Here is a 21,571-nt window from a genome sequence, read left to right as displayed (position 1 = left end):
TATATTATATATATATTACATATATATATTATATATATTACATATATATATTATATATATATATTATATATATATTATATATATTTATATATATATATTATATATATATATTATATATATATTATATATATATTATATATATATTTATATATTATATATATATATTTATATATTATATATATATATAAAGCAATCTATGTGTTCGAAATACACCAAGTCAATCTAAAAAAAAAAAATTTCAGTTGTTTTTTTTATACATGAATGATAAAGTTGCCTATTGGGACTTGGCGGGACACGGGGTAGGTGAAGTAGAGTTCACCTGTTTCTGTCTTCTTAGCATATGAAGGGATTGTGTGATCAGGTCTATGCTCTGCCGAAATAGGTGTTTTTAAAAGACAAAAACAACATAACTACCATTGAACAGCAGGGTTTTTAACTAAATCTTTTAAGTCTCTTAATTTTAAGTCTCTTAATCAGCCAGTACATTTAATATGGTATAGTGTTGACTAATACTATATAGAATTTGGTTTTAATTTTTCAATTAGGTATTAGTAGTCTATGTTTTTTTAAACAAGTATAAATATACACAGTAAATAAAACAAAACCCCTTCTTTTTTATAATCTTAACAATGTTTCATTCCATCGCTCTTGATCAATAAAATGTTTCTTTTCTTAAGTTTTTGATTATGACTTTTTAAAAGCTGAATTACAATTTTGCACGGGTGGTCCCCGGTAGGATGCGATTGGGCGCCCTGGTCATTCCCGTGAGCTCTATGGAGACTACGTTAGGTCTAAACAGTGTGATAGACAATGGATAAGATGGGGTGTTATAGTCGCTCACTAAATGGAATCAGGCAAGTCCGCCAGCGCCCTTGGTAGGGTGCGATATGGCTGCAAACAAAAATTTCAATTTCACCCCCCAAAGGCTGACATGGGCCGCTGAGGGCCCTGTAATACATTTTATTTTAATAATCAGAAAAATTAACCAAGGTTAGATTATCAACTGAGATGTTTCTTTTTGTCTGTAAAAATATCCAAACTGTATTGTCACTTTGGGAATGATGCAATTATCATCTATTTTTAGACGATCCAATCAGAAATTGAGATTGAGCATCTAATAATAGACCATTAGTAATGCTTACATATTGCATCAGTCACACTGATGTTTAAACACGTCAAATAATTTTTTTTACGTGTTAAAGAAAAAAATCCTGTTCATTTGTGTCACTTTAGCGAATGAAGCAATCTGCATCATTGTTAACAGGATGCTATTTGGCGCCTATGTTAGTTTTAAGTAGCTAGGGGCAGTGCGCTGCGCCTCTGTGGAAGTGTTATTGGGGGCTCCGGAGAGCGCCCTTCTACGTCCTTGACACATGGGTGGTCACTGAACTGTGTTCTACTGCATTATTTCGCTAAGTGATTTACATTAAGGTTTTTTAAAGGTTTTACATTAAGGTTTTTTAGGTTTTCATGCGGTAATGTAGGTAAACCCGTGTCCCCATAATTAAGATACAAGTGCATGAATTGTTTACAATTAAATAACTCAGTTTTAGAAAACAAGGTCACACGTCTAAGAACATAGGATTGGTAACACATTGATGAAACCCTTCTTATATATTTTGTCAAGAGTAGTGGATCTTTAAAAACTGGGAATTTGGTAAATTGTAGCTTTTGGCACCCGATTGCCGACCCCTGGCCTAGATATTAAACCTAGAATTGAGTCTCTCCTATAGACCAGCCATCTTTATTTTAAAGCGAAGCCCTTGCCCTTGCCCAAGATTCAAAGTTGAATTTGGTTTCTTATACACTGTCCTTATACAAGTAGATGTACCTCAAAGTAAAATGGTTTTTCTGCTATCTCATTGTTTTGTTCTATCTTATGTTGAATGTAGAGCATTGTCCAAACACTGAATGCAAATTTAGATAAAACATAAACGGTAATGAAAAATTAAAACTTACTGTGTCTTGCTTCTTACATTTAAATGTCCAACTACCACCTTCACTATTTTCCTCATCTTCCCTAAAATAAAATAAATATTCAAATTACTTAATAAAAAGAAAAGTGGCAGAAAATATGGTTTACTTTGCGATAAAAATGTTTTGTAATTAAATTGTAAGTAATGTTACCCTTTCAGACCTAATGATCTACAGGATGGTGTGGTCAGCACTATGCCCAGCGACCTGCAGACTCAAGTCCCAAACAGTATCTAAACTTTTTTTTTTGCAGACTCAAGTCCCAAACAGTATCTAAACTTGTGTTTAAAGCAGTTGAGCACTCTACCAGCTGATTATGCTGAACTAATGTTGTTGTAGTAGCTTAACAAAATTTTTGAGCGAAAAACAGGAAAATAATTGTTTAAGAAAAAAAGCAATCAGGAGCATGTGTCTTTAATTTTTCAACAGCTTTTCAATTTCTTTGCATAAGTTATGTACAAAATTACAACAACAAAAAATTATTCTAACAGGAACAAGTAATCAGTGTGGTAGCTCACATAGAATATCTTACACTTACCAAACAGGTCTGCGTTGTGATCTCATAAGATGATAACTATATCGAATATTTAATTTTGATGGTTCAGGGATATGGTTGTATACACTCCAGAAACCCTTTAAATAGTCAGAAACAATTATTATTACACTTTAATGATTGAGAAAAAAAAAGTATTTTCTCTAGTAAATAAGCAAACAAGGTGAGAGTACATACATTGGCTGACACCAGCTGGAGGCTGACGGGGCGTCTGATTAGATTCAGCCAAGGATTATTTATAGCAGTCCACCGTATCCATAGTGTATGGCACTCTTTAAAACAAATGTGGGTGTCTTAATGTTCACAAGGGAGCTCGGGGGGCAACGGGTCACCCGACCGAAAAGCGCAGAGGGATGCACCTGGTGCAATTTGATCATTGAATAAATACCCTTGACTCACTATGAGGACACCAAACAAATGGACCCAAGGTGCAAATAAAGCTGCTGGGAAAGTCTGGATGCCAAATTGCAACAATCTGTGACCCCACCCCTACAAAATTTAAATTACATTTTTTCTCGAAGGAACCTTCACATGATTATTTTCATCAACTCCCCAAAGTTTTATGGCAATTGAATGTAAGAATAGTAATTCATAAAAGTCAGACTAACCCACACACAGATTTATCTGTTTGATTTATCCATAGGATACTTTACCCCACTGTATCCACAATGCATGGCGCTCTTTTAAATCAACGTATGAGCGATAGTGCTCATGGGCGTCAAATCGTTCCCTGTCTGGGCACAGCCCCAAACAAATTTTGAACTATTTTTCGCAGAAACTTTCCCATGAGTACTCTCATTAGTTCCCCAAAGTATGATGGCACTCGCATGAATGTTGTCAAACAACTTCCGATTTGTATTTTTTATACACAAATAAAGAGAAAAATATCACCATGACCACGTCAGACACCACAAAACTCTTTTTGAAATTGTGTAGGGAAAGTCAAATTGAATATTATGCCAACTAGATAGGAATACTCAAGGAGTAAAAAAAAAAGTAGCAAGTGGGGGAGGTTGAAAATTGCATTGCAATAGTCTTTGGGGTCATGTTAAATATTGATAGGCAAAAAGTGTTGTTTTTTGTGTTTGTTAAAACATTAACTACTAACCTGAACTGTGTCCACTGTGTAAATTTTTGTTAATGATGATTCATATTGCTTAACAGTTGTACCACGAACAGATCTGTAAGGATGTAATGAGTGGTTTTATATTTTGTAAATTATGCTAAATCTATAGGCTATATAATTTTAAAAAACAAGACGAACCAGTTTCCAGTTAGGAAACCGTCTGTGGGCTGTATTGCACAACACAAAAAATTATCAATCATGCAGTCCTTTGACTCTAACTCACGCACAATCCTTTTCTGGACATTCATGCCCATGTTGGTTAGGAGGTGGGGGAAATCATAGTTAAGTAGAGTTTTGTGGACATTTGCAAACTTGGGAGTAGGGGTGGTAAGGTTGCCTTATTGGTTATATTACACATATACATGGATATATTTTTATACTAAAATCAATTATGCCATTAGTGTTGTGTGCTTTCCATAGTTTAAACTTTTTATTAACATTGTTTCATGTAGATATTTTTTTTGTTTCATATGACTTCATTAACTTTGCCAATGATTGTGTTCTTGTCATAACCATATACATTTCAACAATAGTCAGTATCTTTAAGTTCTCTATATAGAAAATATGTGACGGACAGAGATGGAGGGACAGAGGGAGGGAGGAGGAGGGGGAGAGAGAGAGAGAGAGAGATACATATATATATACATACATATACATACATACATGTACATATATATATATATACATATATATATACATATATATCTATATATATCTATATACATATATATCTATATATATCTATATATATCTATATATATCTATATACATATATATATATATATCTATATACATATATATCTATATATATATCTATATATATCTATATATATCTATATACATATATATCTATATATATATCTATATATATATCTATATATATATATCTATATATATATATCTATATATATATATATCTATATATATATATCTATATATATATATCATTATATATCTATCTATATATATATATATATATATATATATATATATCTATATATATCTATATATATCTATATATATCTATATATATCTATATATATATATCTATATATATATATCTATATATATATATATATATATATATATATATATATATATATATGTGTGTATATATATATGTGTATATATATGTGTATATATATATGTGTATATATATATATATGTGTATATATATATATATGTGTATATATATATATATGTGTATATATATATGTGTATATATATATGTGTATATATATATGTATATATATATGTATATATATATATATGTATATATATATATGTATATATATATATATATATATATATATATATATATATATATATATATATATATATATATATATCTATATATATATATATATATATATATATATATATGTATATATATATGTATATATATATGTATATATATATGTATATGTATATATATACATGTATATATATATATATATATACATATATATATACATATACATATATATATATACATATATATATATACATATATATATACATATATATATATATACCTATATATATACCTATAGGCTATTTAAATAATGGCAAAAAGCATGCCCGCTCATTTCTAATGCAGATACGGATATCATAGCCTGTGAAAATATTTTGCGGAGAGAGAGAGAGAGAGAGAGAGAGAGAGAGAGAGAATTGTGCACATGGGCTTTTATATATTAGGATAGATAGATAGATGTATCTGCTATGGAAACGGTAATCTCGCGACATAATCATCCGATAATGAATGTTTGTTAAGTTTTGTTAACATACATTACTGTAAACAATATTTTAATTGACCGTTGAAAAAAAAATTAAGTCAAGTGCATTAAATTAATGTTTTAGCTTAATTTAAAGTTTAATTGGCCAAAAATTAGTAACAATTAGTAGATCTAAATATTATTAATAAAGTCGTGTGTAGTAGGCCTAATTAATTTTTTTTTAAGAAACACAGAAAGAAACTTGCAGAAGATTTGTGACAACTAGATTCTAGATCTAGTAAAGTAAGACGCTTAGAGTTACTAAACTCATAGTTAAAAGTAGTAAGAAGAACAAGAACAATGTTTAGTAGAAGCAATAATTAGAAAATACACTTAAAATAATTAGAAATACAAAATGATAAAGAAGGGCAGTAAGAGCCACACTTTTTAGCACCTGTACATTTTTAAAGATTTTTACTAATCCAAGTATTTTCTAATATTGAAATTAATGCAAAATTATTCCAACACATCATACACAATATAATAATAATAATAAAGGCTATTAAATTTACTTTAAATTGGTTTAATTTAGCATTTATAGCCATACCCTCAAAATCAGCGATTGTGGTAAATGTAGCTAGGCCATGGGGCATTAACCTATTGAACTCTGGCCTCCCTGGCCTAATTTCTCCCATTTCCTGAGCTCCCAGGGCCAAACCAATTTTCACTTATATGCTTCTAACTTTGCCTATAACTTTTGAACCATTTGAGATAATCAAACCACATTTGATATCCAGACTCAGGATCAAACAACAATACTGCAAGATTCTGAAATTCTTTATTTTTTTGCAATGTATGAACAGAACAATGTATATAAAACGAACAATTATCATAATTATTATCGACACGCCAAGTAGACTGAAGTTTTACAGCACCACGTGCATTAGAACGTACTTGAACAGTTTCATTGTCACTGTCAATTTCAATGTCACTGTGTTCAGTCTCAAATTCAACGTCACTATCATCACAATATAGACCAGGAATATTATCTTCTTCATCAGAATCAATAAGTAGTTGTATTGCCTGCGATGCAGTCATTCTACTTCTTTTGCTGATATTTTGGTCTTTTGATTCATCTTGATGTGCTGAAGTCGATGGCTGTGGCTCAGCTTTTTGTTTCGGCGGCATTGCTACGGAATGTAAACACTTTCACTTTTCCTAAAATCTATTTTTATAATCATAATCCCGCACTAAAAAGACGTATGCGCAGTTTTAGTCAGTCTTCCGCTAATTATATTTAATTAGACGGCTAGGAATATGACGCTAGATCATTGGGCCGGAAAACCGGCTTTTCGGACATATATGCCTAATGTTGAAGCCAGTTTACCAGCCTGGCGGGCTCAAAGGGTTAAGTATTATCTCCTAGCTTAGACTAACTCCACAATAAAAATAATTAATTTTTAACCCCAAAACAATGAATGCTGTGTACACACACTTTAAATGATACTAGCTATCACTATGTCCCTTTGGACCCAGTTCACAATTCATACAACGGTTCAAAGGCTGTCATTGTCGCAAAACGTAATTAACACACAATATGGTTGGACAAAGCCTGCTGAGGAGAAGCCAACCAATATAAGGCCTATGGCTAAAACATATGCAAACACAATGATGAGCCTAAATTTATTTTTTAATAATTTTCCCCGTGTATTTAACTAAATACGTAACAAATGTTGATGTTGCCATGTACATTATCTCACAGTATTTTATCTTGTTATTGTTAAAAACCATAATGCTTTTAAAGTTTTCAAATATGCTACCGAAAAAATTACCAAGCACATTAATAAACACCCAACATTTTATAATTATCAACAATTAAATCAATATATATTTTAGAATATTTTTGTGACTTTTCTATTGTGACTTTATTTCTGTGACTTTTTTTCCTAGCAAAAACTGTGACTTTTTTTTCTGTGTTTTTTTCCATTCACTGGTACTAACTAATCTGCCTTTATTTCCCCCTAATAAGCCACGTGAGCCATACATTACATAACATGACATGGAGGTGAGAAATGTTGAGGGGAGAGCTGTGATACTGATTTCCCCTTTATCTCCCTGCTGGACCCTGAGGGCCATACATTACATAAGAGATGCTATCTCTGGTTGGCTGAGATCTAAGAACACTAATCCATGTTAGCTAAAAAGAGATAAAGTTTATGGTGGGTTAGATACAGGTGGGGACTGGGTATCATGGAGGTGAGTAATTTTGAGTAGAGGGCAGTGGTACTCATTTCCCATTTGTTCTCCTTGCTGGACCCTGAGGGCCATAACATGCCACCCCAGAATAGCTGAGATCTAAGAACTGTAATCCATGTTACCTACAAAGAGATGGAGTTTTATAGTGGGCTAGAAACAGGTGGGGGCTTGGTGTGGAGGGGGAGCACTGTTATTAATGTGTCTGATCACTTCCTTGCTAAACCATGATGGTCACAAATTACATAACATACCACCCCAGATTGGCTGAGATCTAAGAACAGTTATCCCTATTACTTACTATTATTACTTACAAAGAGATTAGAAATGTTATGGTTGGTTAGAAACAGGTAGGGGGCTGAGTAGGTTGTATTGCCCGTGAACAGAAAATAAGTCACAGGAAAAAAAACACAGAAAAAAAGTCACAGTTTTTGCTAGGAAAAAGTCACAAAAAAAGTCACAAAGGAAAAAAAAATTCGGAAAAAAAGTCACAGAAAGAAAGTCACAGAAAAAAAGTCACAAAAATCTTTTAATAAATATTTTTATTTTTATTGTTGAGAATTGTAAAATTTTGGGTGTTGATTGATGTGGGTTATTGTTGTTTTAGCATTTTTATAAACGATAAAAGCATTGTGGCTTATAACAATAAGTAAAAATACTGTAACCTAATTTACACAGCAACCACAACTTTTGTAATGAATTTAGTTAAATACGCTCTAGAAATGTTTTAATTATAAACGAATTTTAGGCACATCATTGTGTTTTTCATGTTTAATTTAATGCCATTCCTTGGTCGGCTTCGCCTCAGTCGGCCTTGTCCGTCCATATTGTGTGTTGTTGACGATTTGCGTCAATGACAGCCTTTGTACCGTGTCGGGTTTCTGCTTTGATCCTTCCCTTTGTTTTGTAATGAGTGTGATAAATTTGGGTAGTACAGGTGGTTGACCTATTGTTGCAATGAGTTAAGGTCGGCAAGTCACATTAACTACGTCTTAATGCCTTTTCGCGCTAATTTAACAAATACTATGAAAAATGGAAGGTTGGAACATTTTATTAAATTCTATTAAATATTATATGTATAAAGTATAAAGGAATAAAATGTAAATAGTTCACACTAAATATTTGCGTGTGTTATAAATTTCACTATTCGCATACAACCTGCGAACATTTCCTTATATTTAATTAACCTAAGTTGATTTGCACTTTCTGAATATTTAATACATAAAAGTATTAACAAATTCCATGAAAATATATATTTGTGACTTTTTTCCTGTGTATTTTTCCTGTGACTTTTTTTCCTACAATTGTATTGCCCATAGGGGGTAATAAGTATGTGCACCATTTTAAAAATTACCTGGCTAACATCAGATGTCTGAATTTTTGCTTTTTAGAAGTTTAAAATTGTATTTCTATCATTTAGACACAAGTCCGTTTAACAATTAATACATTTTGTGTTAAATATTCCTATACCAGTGTCATATTCAGTGCTCTAATAAATGAGAAACTTGCACCATGGGAAACAAAAGCCACATAACAATATCTGTAATAACTTTTCTGAACATGCAAGCTAGTGGACAAAATTAATGTAGATTTAGTTATTATCTAAAAATTAAAACCATTATGATAGTGATCCGTCAAGTTTTACTCTGATAATGATAAAAACTTTACAGCATGGTAAAATCGGACAAATATTGGTCATTTTGTTTTGCCATCAACAATTACTGTGAAAAAAATTAAAACTATTCTAGCCATAGTTATAAAAATGGTATTAAAATGTACAGCAACCAATGCTTTAATATAGGAACAAAGAATGGTCTTAAAAAAACTCATTTGGTTTATAACAAAGTGAAGTTTCCTAAGTTATGTATGCAAGGGAAAAGAGTTCACAAAATGGTTTTATGGAGAAATTTTAGGGAAAAAGAAGTTTTATTTGGGGGGTTTTGTGGGGGTGGGGTGCTGATAAGGTCCTAATACCACACAGCTCTTAGTGCCCTGCTTTACCCTATCAAAACAGTACTTAAAAATGCAACTAAAATTAATCTATGCACAATTGTATTCATTTTGTATTAAAAATAATATGGCGCCAAATAAATGATGGTTTACAGTATTTGCGGTGGTTTCCGGAACGGTGTGATAGACTACGCCATGGTTTTACTGTTTTTTTACTACTGTACCATTCCGGAATAATAACCGACGCTATATCGTAATATTACCATGGAAACTTTCTTTCTCAAAGAGGAAACTTTTTAAAATTGAGTTTTTAACGTATTTGAAACTAACCTATATACAGGGGAAAGACCAAAGCAGAGACAGCAATAACATGTAATCAGATCGCAAAACCATCAAATCAAAGTGGAAAACCATTCTACTTTGTAATTAACATTAGGAAACTACCTTTTAAACTATTTAATTTACCATAAATTTAAAACTTATTAGTATGAAAAACCAAAATCTCGTGTGCCTGGTATTAGAAAGTAATGGGTAGACTAAACCGCAGCAATGACAAAAACCCATAAATATTTAGAAAAATCACTGAAATTCGATTTTATTAAAATCACTGGAAGGGGAATAGAGAATAAACAATGTGTATTGTGCAAAGTTGTTCTCAGTCATGAGTCTATGAAACCTTCAAAACTATAACGTCATTTTAAGATGAGTCATTCGGATGACACCAAAAAAGATACAGAGTTCTCTCGTTGGCATGAAGCTAGTTGCACACGTCAGAGCCTTGATAGAACAGGAAGTTTTCAACAAGAAAACACAGCATTAGATCACGCATCATATGATGTTGCATTCGAAATTGCCAAGCAAAAATAAACCCCACACAATAGGAGAAAATCTCATCAAACCCTGCACGTTGAAGATGGAGAAATTCATTCTTGGGGATTCTTGTACGGATGGTGTGTCATGTTTGGGTCAAAATCGGGCTTTCAGAAAAAAAGTAAAGATTTAGCTACCTAATGAAGGGGAATTCACTGCATCATTCCCCGATATGCCTCGCAAGCAATACTCCTCCGACTCCATTGCTAATAAAAGCCGTAAATTATTTTAATCTGGAGCCCTAAACACCCGTCTGTTTCAAGAACTGTGAAAAGATATGAATACAGATTATGAGGTTGTACACTACAGTACGCTGGCTGACAATAGGAAATGTGAATAGTATTTTTTAATTGAAAGATGAAATCCTGTTGTCCTTGGTAGTGCAAAGGAAACAAGACCTTTTGATATAATTAAACGACAAAGATTGTTTGGAGAGAGTATCATACCTAGCAGATATATTCCAACAGCAACATAAGTTTAACCTGCAAATGAACGAATATTATCTATTTTCATGATAATCTCTTGGCATTTTTATCAAAACTTCAAATTTGGCAAAGAAAAATACATATTGGAAATATTGGCATGTTTAAGAAATTCTGCAGTGTGATAGATGAATCTGATTGTGAGATAAATAAAAATTTGAAAGAGGATTCTGTGCATCTTGAATCTCTTGAAAACTAACTGCTGCATTATTTTCCCTGAGCTGAAAGAAGAAGAATCTGCATTGTCACATGGCCCATTCCCCTTGATGTTGCCAGCATTCCCGATGAATTACAAGAAGAATTCTTAAATTTGCGGAATGGTTTTGCGTTACGAGTCGTGTTAAATGAAAAACTGCTCAAACAATTTTGGTGTAGTATGCACCATTCATACCCAAACGTGAAATAGATTGCCTTTTGAGTTTTAGTTCCTTTTATGTATACATATCTTTGCGATAACATATTTTCAACATTTCTCCAATTAAAAACAAAACAAAGAAATAACTTAATTACTGAGTATAACATGAGGTTGGCGTAACTCAACCGTGATTGTTTTTTGTTGAGGCTAGTGAATAACATGCACTTTCACCCATTGCATTAAAACAATTATCAAGAATCCATATATATAATTCTCTTCTGGGAGCCGCTAGAAAACAAGCTGCAAACGCGCTCCCTACCACCCCTACCCCTACATGGTCTGGTGAGCTGTGGTTCACTCTTTATGTTTACAAACATTACAAACACAGCCGAGTTAAGTGACAACTATTAGGGGCAGATAATTTAGTTTGAAATGATTTTAAACGTAGGGGGGGGGGGTAACTAAGTGGAGTTTACTTTAACGGAGGGGGGGGGGTTATCGTCCTTAACGAGCTACTTATAGTGTTTTAAAGAAATATTTTCAGTGGCAGCGTTGGTAGTGTCGAATTCACAAATTATGAATAACTGAAAAGTAAAAAAAACAACAACTAAATAGCGGCGTATGATATGCCGCTGGTCGGCTTGTAATTTATATTGAAAGTCTGCTAGAAAATCGTGTTAATTAATTTCCTAACTAATTTAAACTTTTTAATTCTAAGGGGGTTGCCACTCGAAAAAGTTTGGGAACAACTGCTCTAGAATCTAGATTGAGTCTAGATTCTATTTCTAGATCTAATCTAGAGATCTAGAATCTAGATCTTGATCTAAATCCAGTTAAAACGTGAAATTTACTAGCCTAAATATATTAAATAACATCCGTTAGATCTGTAGTTCTAGATCTAGAAATATTCTAGTCTAGGTCTAGAGGATCTAGTCTAGACCTCTACTAGCTTGAGCTAGAGTAGTAGATCTAGATCTAGAGTCTAGTCTAGGGTCACTCTAGGAGTCTAGATTTAGAATCTAGATAGAATCTAGATCTAGTAATTATTATTAGTAGATAGAAACTTGACTTAACTTCTTACCAGACCGCTTACCTGTCGATCCAAAATGTCCAAGGTGTATTTAATGGTTCTAAGGGTACATCTTTCGATTCTTTTGTAACTGCTTCATTTAATTTTATAGAATCAGTATTATCAATAATTTCCCTATCGCGAACCATTTCAATTTGAGAGCCTTCGACATCATTATTCACAAATCCCGTAGCCATTTTCTGTCTGACGAACCAGTATCTAAATAAGGAGTCACGTGATAAAAACATTTGACGTCAACTGTGTGTTTACTTTCAGATCTATGCCCTTTACTATTTATTACTATTTATTTTAAACTAGCCGTCGGTACCCGTTACCAGTGTTTCTTCCAGACTTTTTCTCCGGGGGTGGGGGGGGGGGGGGGGGGGGCATTTGAAATTTTCGGGGGGCGGTCAACATTTTTCGGGGGGGGGGGGGGGGGGGGACACTAGTAAAAGTGTATGTTTACTATATAAAATCCATCCCGTTCGGAGGGGCGGTAGACTTTCTTCGGGGTGGCTCCGCCCCCCCCCCCCCCCCACACGAAGAGATGCCTGGAAGAAACTCTGCCCGTTACACGTACACGAGAATTATAGGCTTGGGGCGGAACTACAGTGCCGCCAGACCCCGCAATGCGGGGGGCCCAGGCAGTTTAGGGGCCCACGGCTGACCATAATTAATATTTTTTAAAAAAAATTGAATTTAATTTTCGTGCATTTTTGCCTTGATATTTGGTTTGTAACAGAAAAACACTGTAGCTGCGGTACGATTATCTTTATTTTACAGTCACTACCACGCTCTTCCGCAAAAAAATAAAATCCATTACACAAACTACAGTGTAAAATATAGACAACTCTTCAAATTTGAATGACTTCTTTGATTCGTTGCCCCCCTTTGATAGTTAAATAGAGGACACGTAACTGTTTGACCGATCCTCTAAAGTGTACACGGTTAGTAACGTTTTGATGAAAGCCTCATGCAAATGGGCGTCAGTTTGGTGTGTTGGACTAAGAGATTCCGTGTTTCTCACTTCAAAAACTGAATGGGGCCAGCTCGTGTGTTGGTAAACCTCTGATTCATTCGTGTACCAGATGGAATTTTTTTTTTTTTAATTTTAGAGCGACCCTTGTTTTCCATATATATATATATATATATATATATATATATATATATATATATATATATATATATATATATATATATATATATATATATATATAGAGATATATATATATATATATATATATATATATATATATATATATATATATATATATATATACTAGCCGTCCTGGCCAGGCCCTGCACTGGCATCTCTGAAAAACGTATCTGTAAAGGACCATAACTTGTGTGTTTAGTAATCAGCATTTATCCGGCATTGCCCACCCTAACCACAACCAACCAAAACACACAAAAAAACGCAAATACAACACTAACACAAAACAAACACAAACGAAAACACAAAAACAAACGCAAAGACAAACCAAACCACAAACACAAAGAAAACACAAACACTAACGCAAACAAAAAAGCAAACGAAAACAAATCCAAACGCAAACACAAACCCAACCACAACCAAACAAAACCAAAACACACAAAAAAAAACGCAAACATAACACAAACGCAAATACAAACACAAACGAAAACACAAAAACAAACACAATCACAAACACAAAGAAAACACAAACGCAAAGAAAAAAAAGCAAACGAAAATACAAACTCAAAGAAAAAAAGCAAACGAAAATAAACCCAAACCCAAACACAACCACAAACGCAAACCTAAACTCAAACACAAAGAAAACACAAACGCAAATTGTCCACAGTAACGAATATACACACAGGTCCCCACACACAGATCCCCTTGACTTGTTCAATACGTCCCGACACACAGATCCCCTTGTAATCTAGCTCTCAACAAAGTTTTGAAGGTATCTTACCACGATGCAGGATTAAACGCTTATGGGCAATTTGACGAATCGACGAGTTTTTAACTTCGTCTTGCCGACGTCATGTTTTAAACGGTTCACGGTAAGGTGACGTCGATATCACATACACAGCTGACTGGAGGTGTACAATTGCTGATCACAACACTTGAAATGTCCGTTATTGAATTTTCCGTTGCAACGATAGAGGTACGTTCTACCATAGAACTGTCCGTCGAATGAGCCTGTGCTTTCACGATTTATTTCCGAGAAGTAGTAACAGCACAGTTCTTTCCAGTACGGGACTTCAGCATATGATTCTTTTTCTCAAGTCGGCTTTTCACAGACAAACACGAGTCTTCATAGCACAGACTGTCGTTTCGCATGCTCCACCATATTACGCTTAGTGAGAGGGTTTCACTTGATTCGATTCCATACCACTATATTACGTTGCACTACCATGTACCACAGACAGGCTTCATACACTTGCTCACCGAGACAATACAAGTGACGACCAATCAATGAGATGAACGCAGATTTCTTGTTCTTAGATTTATTATCATACTTGACTCATGTACATCTTTTCGCCACGACTATCAAGAGAAGACTGCCTCACACACACACTCCCCAGCAACCAGTCTCTACACAAAATTGTCACTGTCGCACTATCCGCGTCATCATTCCATGCGTTCAACATACCTTTCGCACCAACATTCACTCGCACCGATCTACACTTAGAACATGCATCATAACAGATATATTAACTATGGCGATCAAGTCGAGTTTTTTGCTATATTAATTTCTTACCACATGTAATTCCGCCCGTCCGCCAAATACAGAATTAAACTTTATGTAACACATATGGTTACCAGCCAAGGGTGTTAAGTAATAAAGATGTAATTCATTGGGTTGCGGCCCATGTGGGACCGCAACTGTTGATATAGTTTTTTTTTTTTTTTTTTTTTTTTTTTTTTTTTTTCATGCTCTTCTGTGAGCGATTTTATCTGTGTCATGTGACATGGGATTTGTCATGTGACATGGGATTATGGGTAGTTTCGTGCCTGTAGCCATGTCAGAGACCCAAGGCTGCTGTGGACACGGAGGGTGACGTTGTCTTAGGTAGAGAATGTACACCTAATGAAGGTAATATTATGTTTTATATTACTGTACTACTCCTACTAGTGCTGCGTGTTGCAGACTAGGGGTGGAGTATCTTCGTTAGATTACTTTTCTGTATTATTCCTGCTAGTGCCGCATGTTGCGCACTAGTTAGGTGTTAAATATTTATTTAAGTAGTTATTATTGTGCTACTTATTGCTACTTATTGGCAGTAACATATTTTATTGCACCCGTGTATTTTTGTAGCCAACACGTGGTATTACCAGTGATGTAACCTTTTGTTTACATTTGTTTTAGGGCTACAATTCATTATTCATCATTAATCGTCGTCGTCATCGTCGTCTTCTTTGGTTTTTGTTTTGCTGGGATCTACTGTTTTCTACTGTTGCTCTACGTCGCCGTTTATGGCTCGATGTAAAATTTGATGATAGTTAGCTGACAAATGAAACAAAAAGCAATAAGGTTCCAGGAGAGGACAGAATCACTGCGGAGATGCTAAAGGCAGACCCAAAAATAGGTGCAGAAACTCTATCAGGGATCTTCAATAAAGTATGGAATGAAGAAAAAGTCCCAGATTCTTGGAAACGGGGAATCATTATCAAATTACACAAAAAAGGGCGACCTTAATGTTTGTGAGAACTGGAGAGGCATTAATCTTCTGTCAGTACCAGGAAAAGTCTTCTGCAGAGTCCTATTACAAAGAATGAGGAAAGGAATTGATGGGATCCTTCGTAAAGAACAAGCTGGCTTCAGGGCCAACAGGTCATGTAACGACCAAATATTTGTCTTGCGCACTATAGTGGAACAGTCCCTGGAGTGGAATTCGTCTCTCTACATCAACTACATAGATTTCGAGAAAGCATTTGATAGCATCCACCATCCATCATTATGGAAGATACTAGAGCTATATGGCTTTTCAAGAAAAGTCATAAACATACTTAAGGACATGTACTATGATAACCAATGCTGTGTGCGACACGAAAATCAGCAAAGTGAATGGCTCAAGGTAAAAACAGGAGTCAGACAGGGCTGTGTCATCTCACCTGTCATCTTTTTGGTGGTAATAGACTGGATTATGAGAAGAGCCACTGAGGATAAGCCAAGAGGAATTGTTTGGGAACTTACCAACCACCTAGAGGACTGTGACTTTGCTGATGACTTGGCTTTACTTTCACATGCCCAAAAAGACATCCAAGCAAAAACCACAAGAATAGAGCAAATTGCCAAAAGCGTTGGGCTAAAGATAAACTCCGGAAAAACCAAGCTAATGAAAATAAAAACCAAAAGTGCTTTCAAGACCTTTGCGAATGGAGCAGAGCTAGAAGAAGTCGAAGACTTTAAGTACCTCGGCAGCTATATATCAGCAAATGGCAGCATGGAGAAAGAAATTGCCACCAGAATAGCAATGGCAGCAGAAGCTTTCAACAGACTCGCTAAGATCTGGAAATCATCCTCACTGCAGCAGAGAACTAAAATAAGGATCTATAAGTCAAATGTACGTTCTGTACTTCTCTATGCTGCAGAGTCATGGAAACTAAACAAGAAAGGAGAGAGCCGAAAGAAGATCCCTCCAACGTATCTTCAGGAAAAATATGGCGAAGGACAGGATTAAACGACATTGTCTCAGAAGTTCGAACGAGGAGATGGAGATGGCTGGGCCATGTCCTACGCATGAGCAAAAAAAGACTCCCCAACATGGCGCTAAAGTGGAACCCACCCGGAAAGAGAAATAGAGGAAGACCACTGGGAACATGGAGGAGGGAGATGGAAGAAGAAGTACAGGCTACTGGCAAAACCTGGCATGAACTAAAGTGGCTCGCCCAGGACAGGGTGGAATGGCGGAGATTTGTTGCTGCCCTATACTCCACAGGGAGTAATGAGGATTAAGGGGGCGCATCGATGAACTAAGCTTGAAAAATCATGGTTGACCTCGGAAAATTCATTTTTTTTTTAAATTTTCTATTACTTTAACCACTTATAAACATAATATACTTATCAAATTTACAATAAAATATAGTTTTTACACTTGTTTTTGCATTTGAAGTGGGTGTGTGTGTGTAAAAAAATGTATTTCACCCCGATATACGCCTATCACAACGATGTGTAGCGAGATCTACACACCGCAGTATGCCTAGCTTACCATATATCAAAATGCGCGGAATTTCGAGGTCAGTCTAGCTAGCCTAGGAACATCGACCTAGTTCTAAATATAGTATTTCAAAACACGCAATGAAAGTGTGCTTCAAAATGGGAAGAGTCATGTATCTATTGGTCAATAGATGTCACATGACGCTTCTGTCTAAAAATACCGAGCGCCAAGCTCAATTTTTCTAACTTTTGTCAGGAAGTGTCGGCGGTCTCCTAGGAGATGCTATTTTTAGCCGAGCTGTAGTTTAAATTTGCAACAACTTTCACTTTCCACTTTTTGAATTATATTTCGTTTATGGAATTTATTTAAAGGTAAATTATGAATTTTTCAATTATTTCTCATCCTTTATCAAAGTATAAACTATAGTTTTATCTTAGATGCCAGATTTTACGTAGATTTTGATGTAGATCTAGTAACTTTATTACGTAAACTAGATCTTAGTCTTAGGCTCTTAGCCTAGCTATCAGTAATAATCAGTATCAAAGGCTGAATGTAATCAATGTATGCAGATAATGTGCATACCTTTTAGTACGTTGTGATTATTTTTTAAAAACAGCTTATACATTATTATGACTTGTTTTACAGATCTACAATGCCTGCACAAAAGTTGTATGCAAAAAAGGGAAAGGCTTCCAGAAAGCAGAAGGCTACATTGAAGTACATCGGCTAAGGCTTGTGCTACCAAGCAGCAAAAATCAGCTCTTGCAGGATCTACTGCAGATCCAGAGGCTGCTGGTTCAAGCACAACTACTGCTGCCACTACATCAACTGCTGCCACTGCATCAATTGCTGCCACTTCACCCACTGCTGCCACTGCATCAATTGCTGCCTTTTCACCCACTGCTGCCACTGCATCATCTGCTGCCACTGCATCCACTGCTGCCACTTCACCCACTGCTGCCACTTCACCCACTGCTGCCACTGCATCAATTGCTGCCACTGCATCATCTGCTGCCACTGCATACACTGCTGCCACTTCACCCACTGCTGCCACTGCATCAGCTGCTGCCACTGCATCAACTGCTGCCACTGCATCATCTGCTGCCACTACACCCACTGCTGCCACTACTCCTACTACTGGATATACAACCATCCCCACAGTGGTCAGTGCCTCCAAGAGAAAACTTAGCATGTTTTCTCAATGTGAAGCACCTCAAGCTACTACAGTTGGAGGGCTGGTCATTGTAGACCTGGCTGAAGTAAACGCCCTCTTTTCTGCAGCTCAGTGCAGTACATGTCAATGGCCCTTGCAACTTATTTTGACTGAACGCAAGGGTCTAGCACATCAACTGCAAGTCAGCTGCAGTGTGCAACTCCATAGCAGCAGGATCAAGCTCCAATATGAGTAGCAGCGACAGGTGTTATGATATCAACAAGAAATTTGTCGCTGCTTTCCTCAACATAGGATTAGGCTATGCTGCTGTGGATAAGTTTTGCAATGCCATGGCCATTGAAGGAATGACAGAGTCATCATACCGCAATATCCTGAACAAAATATCAATTTCTTCAAAAAATTTCTCCAACGCCAGTCTTGACACTACTATTGACCTGGTGCGCAAATCTTATGGCGTTGAGATCAGTCAGTGAGTTTAATGGTGGCAGTAAACATCTGGCTGCTTTTATGGATGCCATTGGCTGTTCCTATGCCACTTCTTCTCAAGTCAAAGCAGCAAGGCATGACGAGAGGAGGTTTAACAGTGCTGAACGAAAGGCGCCAGTGGAAGTCAAAAGGAGAAGGTCCAGAATGATCTCGCCAGCTCAAAAGCCCAACAGGAGTTTGAGAAGCTGGAGGGAGGGCCTTCATACAGTTCTGGAGCCTTCTAAATTGTTATTTGTTTTAAGCTAAGTTAGTTTTATTAGTGTAAAAACTTTTTTTTTAATTTAAATTTTTTATTTCCATCAATATATGTAGACTTTTTCAAACCCTTTTTACAAAATCAGTTTTTACTTAATTTACTACTAATGATGAAATTATCATCATAAACATGTTGATAAAGCTTTTAAAATAGCTCTTTACATTGTATTTTCAATGAAAAAAGCTTTTTTTTCCATTTTTGTTACGTTTTTAGCGTTTTCTCAATAACGTATTTTTTTACATTTTTAAACACTCAAAAACATTTTCCTCAAAAACTACTTGTTCAATTTACATGAAATTTCTGCTGAAGCTACATAACACACTGTTGAAAAAACAAGCAGAAGAATAATTGAGCTATCTTCATTACTTTTTTTTATACAAAAATTGTTGCAAACCTTATAGGTTAAAATTAATTAGTCATTAGTAGAAAATTCATAATTAAAAAAGTTTCTGCAAATATGTACATTTTCTTCTATGGATTTTGTCACATGCATGTGGACTATCTAAATCCAAAAGTTGGACTTGAAATTATAGATAGTTACTGAGGAAAAGTTTTTTAAAAATTGTATGCAAAAAATGTACATTTTTCCCGCCAAATTTAATCGGCTAACGATTACCATGAAAATTTTTTTACACCAAAGTGTATTAAACATATATACTAATGCAATAAATGAGTTATTTTCTGTAAAATAGTTAAATTGTGCAAAAAATGGTATTTCAATAAATTTCATGACTGTCCCCCCCGAAAAGAAGAGAGCTGACAAATGCGATACAACTAAGTTTCCAATAGTTAACTTAGTGAAATATTCTCTCACGAGCCGGCCCGCGGCATAACATACGCCGCTATTTAGTTGTTTCTAATTTTCAATAATTCATAATTTGTGAATTCGACAGTACCAACGCTGACACTGAAAATATTTCTTTAAAACACTATAAGTAGCTCGTTAAGGACCATAACCCCCTCCCCCCTTCCTTCCCCCCCTCCCCCCCCCCTACGTTTAAAATCGTTGGCTCTGCTTGTAAACATTTAGAGTGAACACAGCTCACTAAAACCATGTAGGGGTGGGGAGGTAGGGAGAGCGTTTGCAGCTTGTTTTCTAACAGCTCGAAGAAGAGAATTATATATATAGATAATAGTATCGGATTTACCTAGTATTTTCATTAATTCCAGAAAGTCCGTAATTTGTGAAACTTTTAATAGAGATAGCTTCCCTATCTAATATATATATATATATATATATATATATATATATATATATATATATATATATATATATATATATATATATACATATATGAAATGGACTCTGTGTCTCTGTATGTATTTTTGACGAGTTGTTTTTCTTTGTTATATATATATATATATATATATATATATATATATATATATATATATATTCACTAGAGTACCCGCCCCCCGCGCGTTAGCGCGGGGATGGAAGAAAGTCTGATGAAATATATTAGAAGGATATCACCAAGGCATTACCAATCATATGTTCTTAGACGCGTGACCTTGTTTTCTAAAGCTGTGTTATTTAAATGTAAACAATGCCTGCGCTTGGATAATAATTATCGGGACACGGGTTTTCCTACACTACCGCATGAAAACATTGAGTGCATACTAATCACTCACCAAAATAATCAGTGTTTCTTCCAGACTTTTTTCTCCGGGTGGGGGGGGGGCACTTGAAATCTTCCGGGGGCGGTAAACTTTCTTCGGGGGGGGGGGGGCGGCGGACACTGTTACAAGTATATATTATCTATATAAATTATATACATTTCATTTCGTTCGGGGGGGGGGGGTAAAAATTTTGTACAAAAATCATTTTTAATTTCGCAAGGGCGGCGCCACGGGAGGGTGCGATTTTTCTCTATATATGGTATATAAAAATAATAATAGTGAATTGCCGTGACACCGTTCACACGATCGCCATGAAACTTTAGGTAGTTGTTAAGAATATTCCTGGGGAGGTTTCTGCGAAAAAAAATATTTCAAATTCGCAGGGGTGGCGCCCCGACACGGCGCGATTTTTGTTTTATATATACGGTATATAAAAAAATAAAAGTCGATTTTGGTTTGGCATCGTTCATCCGATAGCCATGAGACTTTGGGGAGTTTATTATACCACTCTAGGGAAGGGTTCTGTAAAAAAATAATTTTTAATTTCGCAAGGGCGGCGCC

General features: G+C 35.1%; 1 protein-coding gene across 1 annotated transcript; it reads right to left on the bottom strand.

The window, feature by feature from the left end:
* Positions 1 to 1,857: 1,857 nt before the first annotated feature.
* On the bottom strand, positions 1,858 to 12,586 carry LOC131934310 (eukaryotic translation initiation factor 4E type 3). The gene is made up of 4 exons (XM_059290504.1): positions 12,372 to 12,586; positions 3,636 to 3,708; positions 2,513 to 2,607; positions 1,858 to 2,020 (listed from the first exon to the last, which is right to left on the bottom strand). Exons 1-4 carry the CDS (start codon positions 12,542 to 12,544, stop codon positions 1,873 to 1,875), a joined length of 489 nt encoding a protein of 162 aa, XP_059146487.1. The 5' UTR covers positions 12,545 to 12,586; the 3' UTR covers positions 1,858 to 1,872.
* Positions 12,587 to 21,571: the final 8,985 nt, after the last annotated feature.

Source organism: Physella acuta, unplaced genomic scaffold (assembly GCF_028476545.2).
Source record: "Physella acuta isolate Inbredline_101_S28 unplaced genomic scaffold, ASM2847654v3 ptg002798l, whole genome shotgun sequence".
NCBI lineage: Eukaryota > Metazoa > Mollusca > Gastropoda > Physidae > Physella > Physella acuta.
The sequence above is the reverse complement of the archived record's forward strand: the minus strand, read 5'-3'. Positions and strand labels throughout refer to the sequence as shown.